We start from the raw sequence: 10,857 nt of genomic DNA on the forward strand, positions 1-10,857 counted from the left end.
CTTCTTCTTCTTCTTCTTCTTCTTCTTCTTCTTCTTCTTCTTCTTCTTCTTCTTCTTCTTCTTCTTCTTCTTCTTCTTCTTCTTGATAATATAATAATAATAATATTGGTTAAATAAATTATTTCTGGACATTTGACCGGCAAGAAAAAATCCTAGCGGAAACCCTGATCTGTGCACGTGCTGCTATGTTCATTTTTTATTTTGATTGCAATATCACAAATAAGCATTTTCTGCTAGTTTGTTTTATATTTCTCATTTCAAGTCAATAAAATGTTGGTATTAAGTTAAAATGTATTTTTTCTGCCTTCAAAACCCCCCCAAAAAGAAACAGAAATGTGTTTAGCTTATTGTTCCATTAGTTGGATGTCATCCATACACTGAACGGAGACGTTTCCGTGTTCTCCCTTTATATCTCACTTTAAACCTTTCATACATGCATTATTTTTTAACATCCCAAATTGTCTGGAGCCATTCATAGTCAAATATGCATCACACAAAAGTGTGATGTGGACATTTGAAATGCCCAGTGCACATACACTGAGGAACCGCAGTGAGGTCAGTCATCTTTTTAAATCAATTGTATTTGTTTCTTTTTTTTTTAGACTGATTCTAGGATTTTAAGGAAGGAAGAAGGAGTACATGTCATTTTTTAAGTAATTGAACTTATTTTTGGAAAACTTTGAACACAAATTGTTATTCAAAGCAGAGTACTTAATATACAGTATCTTGATACACAAAAGTAATAATACTTTTTGTCTTCTTCTACACTATTTACTGTCAAATTAGAGCCATGCGTAAATAGCCTATAACGCCAATTTCTGAAAAAACTGAAGGAACAAGCCTCTATGGAGGAAATCTTTTCGAAATGCGAGTCACTTATTGTGAAACTTTTTATATGTAAATAGAATGAGAGCAAACACATTTTGACTTTGGAACACCTCTTTCCCAGCCATCAATAACATATATTATTTGTGTCCGCAGGTCAAAGGCTACCGCTACCTGGAAGAGGACAACTCGGATGAGTCAGACTCTGAGAGGAGTGATGACGAAGAGGACGAGGAGGGGCTGGACGACGACGAGCATGTTGCGGAGGAGATGGAAGCTGAGGACGGGGACGAAGGAGGCCAAGACGCAGGGGGCCCTGGAGCTGAGTCACCCGGAGCTCGGAGGAGAGGGGCCGAGGGTCAGCCCCACAGAGGGGCGGAGGCCTAACTGAGGGAGGAGGGGGAGAGACGAGGAAGGGGCAAGAGGACAGATGGCAGATATGCAGAAGAGGAAGATAATTAGAGAAGGGCTGTTGGGCCCATTACTCCATTCATATTTTACACATGTTTTTATACAATCTCACATACGACACTTAACTAAAGCATTTCGTATGGCCATTTATTTTAATTAAGGGCTACCCCATTATGGCAATATCATAGTCATAGTAATGAAAATATATTAAATTATTTTAAAACAAATATGTATTTTTTTAACAGTGGATTCTCGGCTACAAAAAATACATTTAGATTTTTTAACATCATTAAATATATAAAATATACACTTTTAAATAAATTATTTCAAATGATAAAAAAAGTATTTATCATTAAAAAAATTAAATGTAAAAAACCATGTTGTAATATTCTCAAGAGCTTTAACAACAGAATAAGGTACACAATACTTTTTTTATGATCTTATTTTTCTTTCCTTGGAAGTCAATATCACAACAGTCCAGAAGAAAGGGAACATAACAATGTAAATAATTAAAAGCACACACTCGATAAAACACGACTACAACAAATACTTTTCTTTTAGTTGCCCATAATTATAGATCATCAAGTATAAAACGTATCTGAAAAGAAAAGAAGTGGATGCAACAAAAAGAGATTGAGAAGTTTATCCTCAGTGAAGTCTGTTTGGATGGAGTCATGTTTAGAGCTCTGCTGAATGTGAACAATCTTTTTAAAAATGTAATTTATGCTAATTTCTACCAAAGAAACAACCTAAATGGAGCTACTATGAGAAGCTCAGACAAGATGCCTGGCATGTGTCTTTGGAAAATATCTGTTTCATTCGCTTTTTTGCAGACAATGAATGGAATTGTTTGCTTTTATACAACAGGTACCGGACAATCAGTCATCTATAGCTAAAGTGAGTGAAGTATGTCAGTTGAGGGATATTATAATTACTTATACGTGAAATTGTTTTTTGTATAATCTACAATACAGTAAACAAGATTAAGAGTCTACAAAAATGCTAGCAAGTCTATTATGTGCTTTATCAGCTACCTTTATCAGAGTGAAAATGCTGCAGTTGGCTTAGTAAGCTAAGATGTTAACGTTGGTGTATCAATGTTCAATTAAAATCTGCAAACTTTAGGATGCTAACTTGACTCGTGTTAACTGGCTTAACAGATCTAATGAATGCTCTGTTCACCACCTAACTTTAGTGTGTTAGCATGCTAACATTAGCCATATAGCGCTGTACATAAAACACAGAATTAACTGTTAACTGCCAAGCTGGTACAGAAAGATTGTGCTGACTATTTCCTAAGAAAGGCACTCAAATTAAGGTGTAGGCCTACACATTAAGGTACAAATATTTTATAGATTTGTAACAGTTTAATTAGTTAATGCCTCAAAATGTCTTGAAATTAAAAATGATGTCATGATGCAAATTTCAAATCTTGTTCAACTCCACAGGAGTTATTAAGCTACAGGGATTTATAAAGTAAAAATAAATAATGAATGTATCTTTGACGCGAATAGCTGGCACATGCAAATGTAATGAATGTAACTTCCAAAAAAACTAAAGAGGAGGGTCTACATGCCTACATGTCTGTTGAAGAATAAATACTTGAAAATAATACTGATACTTCTAACTGTCTAAAGCAGCCTGCATTTCTTCTTATCTTCTAATTAAGGCATTTCCACCATAATTTGGTGCAAAATCAATTTATGGTGGAACATTTGCTAGAAATGCCAAAATTCAATGTTTGACTTATATTTAGTGCGAATTCTGCATTTTCAGCTAAATTCAGCAACAAATGTACACAGTTTACAGCATTCGCAGGCATTTTCAGCAGGAAATGCATTTTCTAGTTATTATTTCAACCAATATTTTGCCGTCGAATAACTTCAGCCTACTTTCAGCTAGAGAAACCATTCAAATATGAAAATATTCAGCCTTTTCATCACATGATGGGAAACTTTCAACTTTTTAAAAATATTTTATACATTTGGAAATATTCTGCTTTTTAAACTATTTTTTTTTAACATTTAACTCAATGGGAGGAACCTTCAAATCCTCTTTTACCTACACCGTGCGCCAAATGCTACTCCTTCCACATACTTTTAGTTAGAGACTTCATTCCAACTTTTAAACGGTCACAAGACCTTCAGCTATAAAAGGTATTCTTCAGATCTTTCATAGATTTTACACTTTTTGAGATATTTAACTTAGTATGGAGCTTGGTTAAGAGGCCTTCTTCAGATTTTAACATGAGTGTGTATTGCGCAGCTCGTTAAGGCTTAGAGTGCGTGATGTCACAGCTAGGGTGGGGGACAGCTTGAAATTCGCCTTACATTTTTCTTTTTAAACTGCCATAATTCCCAAACCCTACACTCCTGGAACATAATTCTATGCTTGAATTGTAGGAAAACCTCTCTTACGCTGAAAAATAAAAAAAAAGATGCCTCCCGAGGGCATGAAGTGACAGCAACTTTCAACATGTCTCCATTAAGGCCCATTGTAAATCAAGTCTGATCTGTCCTCAGAGCAGCAGCTGCACACCTTTAGTAAATTTGCCAAAAATGCAAAGCAGATTCCGACATCCTCCATGCGTTGACATTTTACGAAAGCAGCTACCGTTTTTAAACTATAGTTAGAAATGTTTATTTCTCATTCAGAACAATGGAAAGGTTCTCCTTTCACAGCACATCTCCATGGAAACTTTTGATCTCTGGCCTCACGTACACAGATGTTCAAACATCTGTGTACGTGAGGCCAGAGATCAAAAGTTTCCATGGAGATGTGCTGTGAAAGGAGAACCTTTCCATTGTTCTGAATGAGAAATAAACATTTCTAANATCCATAACACCTCAGCAATGCCACAGGCTGATTGCCTCCATGCCACGCCGCATTGATGCAGTAATCCGTGCAAAAGGATTCCCAACCAAGTACTGAGTGCATTAATGGACATTTTCAAATGTTTGATTGTGTTTTGCTGTTATAAAGATTTTTTTTTTACTTGGTCTGAGGAACTATTCTAATTTTTTGAGATAGGATTTTTGAGTTTTCTTAAGCTGTATGCCATAATCAGCAATATTAAAATAATAAAAGGCTTGCAATATTTCAGTTGATTTGTAATGAATCCAGAATGTATGACATTTTTGTTTTTTTAATTGCATTACAGAAAATAAAGAACTTTATCACAATATTCTAATTTTCTGAGACAGTCCTGTATAGGGATAGAAAGTCCTGCTTGCTCTGCAGAAGCAATAAAAAAGGTTTTGTATTCATTCAATATGCAGATCAAATATTAGGTACTAGTTTATGTAGTGAGTCTGATTCCATTGTCTTTGGGATAACTGAACTATTTGCAATTTGGAATTCATCATTAGTTATTGCGCTTCAGAGTTATCACAGTATCTGTATGCCAACTGTAAAACATCCAGTAATTCTAGTATTACTATTATGAATGATTTGCTCTATGAACATGGTAAACATTCATAGCACTGGCATTCTTTTCAGCACTATTCTTTAATCAAATGTGACAACTAATGTATAAAGTCAAGTTCAGATCCTAAAATGCCTATTGAAACTTTATATCTAAATTGTCAAATCTGGCAACAGTAAAAAACACAATATGAAGGTTTAGTTGGTTTATATACAAAATGATAATCCAGGGTACAGTTAAAAGTCTGCTAAACATGCATACATTAAAGTACTGTACATATATTCCATCTTGACCTTTACTGGACTATTTGTGTTTTGTACTGTAATCATTTCAGAGGGAAAAGTCTTACTTTTTTGGACACTAAGTTACTTTTACACAACAAATGTATCTGCTCATGATATGATGCAGTTCTACTTACCAAGAATGAAATGAAGTGCCTAAAATTAGGTCCACATTGAAAGCTTACAACATAAATGTATTAAAAGTATTTATTAGTAATAAACATTGATAATGTGTTATATTAATTCCTGTTGCACAAAAACATTGTTTACTTCTCATTATCACTGCTGCTTTGTATAGTATTAGATTAAGAGGACAATCCTTATCACAACTATTTGAAGGTGGATTGCCACACACAGAAAACCGAGCCCTTTGTTTCAGGCTTCTTTTGTATTGCTCATCCCTAACCTTTCACACATGCCTATCATCAGGCCAAAGGCAAACTACATCTGATTAGATAAGGTGGCCTTAAGTGTGTACACAATGCAAAAGAGACTTAGTGAGTTTGTTCTCGTTTGTGTGTAATTTCATTTTGAGACTACCTTTGTTTGGTTTACTGATCTTTGCTTCAATAAAAGAAAAAACAGTAATACCACTGGTAAACCTGAAATGTTTGAATTGCATAAAAAGTGCACATAATTATTTCTTGGCAATAGGAATGGCTTGAGAGGTCATGATGTAGTCGGAGACGCAGGTGGGCATGTAGGACAGCGGCAGCCAGAAGAGCTTGGCGTCCCAGCCGGGGGAGTAGCGGAGGCGGGGCCGGACGGCGGACACGGCGTGCTCCATGCAGCCCACCACCTTCATCAGGTCTCCGTCACTGATCTTCTCAACTTTCTCTTTCAATACCACTAGCGCTATAGGGAGGGAACATTAGTGAAATAAATAGAACAATTCAAACCAAATGCATAAATGAAAAGAAACCAGGATCCAAACTTACATTTTTCGAGAAACTCCGTTCCGTAGTCATCTCTGACCTCCTGGGGCATCTTCTCCCACAGAGACTTCACGTTTTTGGTCAGGATAGCACTGTCCGTCACATTTGTTTTGAAGAAGCCCGGCTCAATGCAGAGGACTTTGACTCCAAAAGGTGCCATATTTAACCTAAGTAAACATTTCTTTAAATCAGCGTTTGGGTTCAAAAGGCGCTGATATTGTGACAAATAATTAATTTTGTGAGTTAATGTTTCACCTCAGGCTGTCGTTGAAAGCCTCCACCCCATACTTGGAAATAGGGTACGGGCCTCCTGTGACACTGATCCTTCCAAAAACACTCGCTACGTTCACCACCCGACCCCTGGCCTTCTTGATGAGGGGCAGCACGCTCAGGGTCACTGCGATCACTCCGTTCAGGTTGACGTCCAGCATGGACTTGTAGTCATCGATGGTTAGCCAATCACAGGGTCCGGAGGGGAGGGACACGCCTGCATTGTTCACTACAGCCCATAAGCCTGGGGAGGGTCACACACGTAAAACATAAGATCTTTTGGAAGACTTATCAAATAGTAATCTCTAGAGGGCGGAAACAATTCAAAGCATGTTAATACAAGCTGAATCCATTTTATATGAGATGAATGTCTGCTCGTTAAATGTGTGACGCAATATACGACATCGAGTGGTGCCGAAGGACTGCTTAAATGCATGTTAAATGCAAATTATTATAGTGACATGTTTTGCCAAGGTCAGTGGACTTCCTCTGGGGTCCATGACTATAGGGACACTCACCCCGCTCCCCCACTTTGTCCTTGATCACGGCGGCCACTTTGGCCACGCTGTCCTGGGACCTCACATCCAGGTGTGTTGTTGTCAGGTTGGGGGAACAGGACTTCCTCAGGTCCTCCTCTCCCTTCTCGCTGAAACACGAGGCGATCACTCTGAAGCCCTTGCTGTCCAGGTGGCGGGCCAGGAGGTTTCCAAAGCCGCTGTCGCAGCCTGTGATGTACACATACTTGTTGCCCTTGTCTGGGACCCTGGGCAACTCCCTGAACCAGCGGTACACGTAGTATAACAGCAGCAGCCCCACGAGGTACAGGTACATGACTGGAAGAACAAAGAAGACATTTTATAGTAGTACTGCACTTTACCCTTTGAGGTACTTAGTAAACTTATTTTAATTGAGTGATTAAGTGATTACAGGACACAAATACTTACAGACAAACAGACCTGGGTTTGGACTTAGTTTAAACGTCTTAATCTCTGCTACATTGATGAGGAAATACTTTTACACCTTGTTTTTCTGCAGATAACATTTTCCATTCAAAACATATGATCCGTTTGTAAAATGCAATGAAATGTGAAAGACTGAATTATCCAATATAGGATATACAAACCTAAGCATCTCCACTTCATTGAGGCACATGAGTAAAATGCTTCCTATGTATAAATGCATTACTAGAAAGTAGACTTTTACTCCACCAGTGCCATGAAGCATTTTAATCGTGTCATAGTCAAATGTTTAAATAAACTTAGAGAAGGAAGGAAGCTAACGTTATCTATCTGACTTCCTTTTTTGCATTAACTTCCATAGGAGGTATTACATTTTTTGTAATTTAAATCCTTTCTTCATTCACTATTGCGCAATTTGACAGGGGAAACACGGGGGGGTTATTGAACGCTACTGATTTCAAAGTTCACTAGAAGGTGATTTCGGATTAGATATGGTGTAAATTAACGACTTTACATTGTATATTTAAATGCAGTATTAACTCCATATATGCTATTTCCTATTTGGATAGGTTTCTGATAACGTGTTGTGCAAAAACTGTTCAAAAAGTGAACACAAAATGACGCCAAAACTGTTATTTTCTTCTCGGTCGCACTTAGCGGTTCCCTGCTATTGACAAACAGAGTGAATACATTATGTTGTTATCTTAAAAGATGTCCTTAGTAGTGTTCTATCTATGGAGGAGTTCAGTTTACAAGAAGTGAAATACTACAATGAAAAAGTCGTACCTGTTGAGCAGACGTCTACCCGGACTCTGACCAGCCTTCACCAATAAACATGATTATATCAGGCGAGGGGGAGCCTGCACCACGTGACAAAAACAGCCCTCTCCACCAATAGAAACGCAGCACCGCACAGATCACCTCCACAGGCGCCAACCAGCGGCCGGAAAAGGTATATCTGCTGCTGACACGGATTATAAAAATGTATAAATGAGTACTAGGAAATAATCAGCTCTTCCAAGCAAGATAACCTTTAGATATGTTTTCTAACTAAAGTATAACTAGATCTGGTAACACAATATAAGAGATCAAACTCCATGCAACGACTATTGTGTACCTTCCTAACAGTTATTGCACATACATTAATTAATTTTAAGGCAACGAGACCAATGAAATGATTTAATTCTTAAGCAATAAAACAACAAAACAAACTTTAAAAACAGGATTTTGTCGTAAGAGTCATTCTTGGTCTGCAAACGTTAGGTAGTATTCATACACAAACTGACATACTGACTACATTTGATGGCCTGAGAGTGTTATTTTATTACCCCACAATTGTTTACTTATTTTGCTATTTATTATTTTTCCTGTATGAGGGGTGGTCTCCCACATGTCCTTGCCACTAGGTGGTAGAATAATGATTTCCTTTAGTAAAAGTAGTAATACCTTAAAATACTCCATTACCAGTAAAAGTCCAACATTGTAAATCTTACTTACGAGAATACGCTAGCTAGTGCAACTTATGCATAAGTGTTATCACTACAGGTATACATGTTCCATCATTAGTTCAAAAGCTGGCAGAAATCACTAATGTACCTGCTTATTCTGTGCAATGTATTCTAGGGCTATCTGTGGACATGTTTTTCATTCAAATATGATGTCCTGTGAAGACACTTTATAGAGTGTAACACATACATTTAACTACTGTAATGCAATCCAATTTATGCTCATTTCATTAAGACACTTCTGTAGGCTTACATATTACTATGTAGAGTGCCTATGTTCTACTAATGAAGGTTATAGTTATTGGGTCATTTGGTATGTGTGAAGTTATGACAATAAAGATGGGTCTTTGTTTTACATCGTTTCCATTCAATGAAATGTGTGCCATGGGTCATCTGAAACCTTTCACATGTTCCCCACAAGGAGGCAGCAGTGTTGTGTAGTCATTCATTTTCTCTGCAGATGCAAGCACTTCTACGGTATTTCCATAAGTAAAGTTGCAGTAGGATATTGCACACAGAAATGCTTGATCACAGAAATGTACAATATGGTTGTGAATTTTCACAAAATAAGTGCTTTAAAGCTGTTAATGCAGCTTTAATACCTTTTAAATGTCCCAGTTACAAGAAATGCATTTGTTTAACTTGTTTAATTCTATCTGGGATTCTTTGCGTGCATGCCGTTTATAGTTTTAATATTTCTGATGTTAGTGCAATTGAATGTTGACGGCTTGGAAGTTTTAATGAATACACTTATCTTCTTTCTTTTAGGAGTTTCCTGACTGCACCAAAACAGGAAATAGGCCTTTGTTTATTCAAACAATGATTTGAACCCTTCATGTGAATCAGAACTCATTAAGATTTGATTTTAGCTGTATGAAAGTAGCCTGCATTCGCCCTAGTAAAAAAAAAGGAACTATACATGAAGCTTTCCAGCAAAGTGGAGTTGGAAGAGGTCAACAGCCGTAATGTCAACCTGCAGTAACATCAATACACAACGCCTGCTCGCTAAGCTACGTTCTAGCTAACAGTGTATTTAGTATAGTATAGGGTATTGTTACACATAATGTTAGATTAAATATTAGCTAATGTTTGCTAACATTAATTAGCAAGTGAGACTGTAGCAGCAAAACCCTTTGGTTACAGTTTGTTTTATTGCTTTATAATTAAATCATTCATTTGTAGAAAGAAGAAGGTGTTCTTCGTTTTGTTTTTTAAGTAACGCAGTATTGCTTTAGAGACGCAGATATAGCTAACGGATCAAACAGGGCTAGTATGTGTCAGATGCAACTTTCTTACACCAAGACACAAGATAAATTACACCACCTAAGCATCCCTATCATGACACTTTTTTAAGATATATTATAAGTAGGACAGATATCGCATCGCATCACAACTTTAGAGTCAAAGCAGCTGAAAATAAACGTGTCAAAAAAGAACAAAACCACAGACCACTATAAACAACTCATATGGTTAAATAATACATAAGAAAGGGCGGGGGGGGGGTATACAAGTGTGGCCCCGATTCTTGCTAGAAAATCAATGAAGCTTGATTTGTGTTTAGATGCAATAAACACATGTGTTCATATATTCAAATTCCCTAAGGGACATTACGATAGCTATCTAGTCATTGTAGAATTGTGCCAAAGCTTCTGGTCTTAAAGCCTATTAATCCCTGTAGGCTACTTATCAGGACTTAATAAAGATTACAGAATGTATTTTTCACAGTCCAAACACATTGTCATGTTAAAACACTTTGGTTAAAGCTGCTACAGCGTATAAGTGTTATCCCTCTGACTGACGTGAAAGCCGGACTTAGAATACAGTGTACAGTTTAAGAGGAACACATTGTCTACAAAGAGACTGAAACCGTTCCTCAGAGAGGGCAAATGATTCATAAGAAGAACACTTTCCTAATCCCCAGGGAAATAACTTTTCTCCCTATGTTACTATTATTATTTTCAGAAAATAATTACCTGGGAAGTTTTACAATGATATCTATCAGTTATTTTTTCAATTCACCTGTAGTGTTGCAAAATGCATGGAATCCAACAAAACATATAGATAAAGGTTTTATACTCATATTAAAACCAAGGAATCTCTACTTCAGTAGCTCGTACATACACCAAACTCCTTTTAGTTTTATCCATATTCTGAAGGTTTGAAAGAGTGCTTTGTTCATATATTGTTCATAATCTGATTTATTACAAGTTATTCCTTAAAACATAGCAAACATGTATTTACTTACCG

At 36.8% G+C, this 10,857-nt stretch overlaps 1 protein-coding gene across 2 annotated transcripts; it reads right to left on the reverse strand.

Moving 5' to 3' along the window:
• Nucleotides 1–4,533: 4,533 nt before the first annotated feature.
• Nucleotides 4,534–7,953, reverse strand: LOC104942249 (retinol dehydrogenase 3-like). 2 transcript variants are annotated; one of them, XM_010767457.1, is made up of 5 exons: nucleotides 7,892–7,953; nucleotides 6,665–6,979; nucleotides 6,132–6,390; nucleotides 5,880–6,043; nucleotides 4,534–5,796 (listed from the first exon to the last, which is right to left on the reverse strand). In XM_010767457.1, the coding sequence occupies exons 2-5, from the start codon at nucleotides 6,975–6,977 to the stop codon at nucleotides 5,579–5,581; spliced, it is 954 nt and encodes a 317-aa protein (XP_010765759.1). In that variant the 5' UTR covers nucleotides 6,978–6,979; nucleotides 7,892–7,953; the 3' UTR covers nucleotides 4,534–5,578. The 2 variants fall into 2 exon arrangements, with proteins under 2 accessions (XP_010765759.1, XP_010765766.1); XM_010767464.1 differs by lacking the exon at nucleotides 7,892–7,953 and adding an exon at nucleotides 7,091–7,113.
• Nucleotides 7,954–10,857: the final 2,904 nt, after the last annotated feature.

The sequence above is a fragment of the Notothenia coriiceps genome, unplaced genomic scaffold (assembly GCF_000735185.1).
Source record: "Notothenia coriiceps isolate Sejong01 unplaced genomic scaffold, NC01 NC01_scaffold00000339, whole genome shotgun sequence".
Taxonomy (NCBI): domain Eukaryota; kingdom Metazoa; phylum Chordata; class Actinopteri; order Perciformes; family Nototheniidae; genus Notothenia; species Notothenia coriiceps.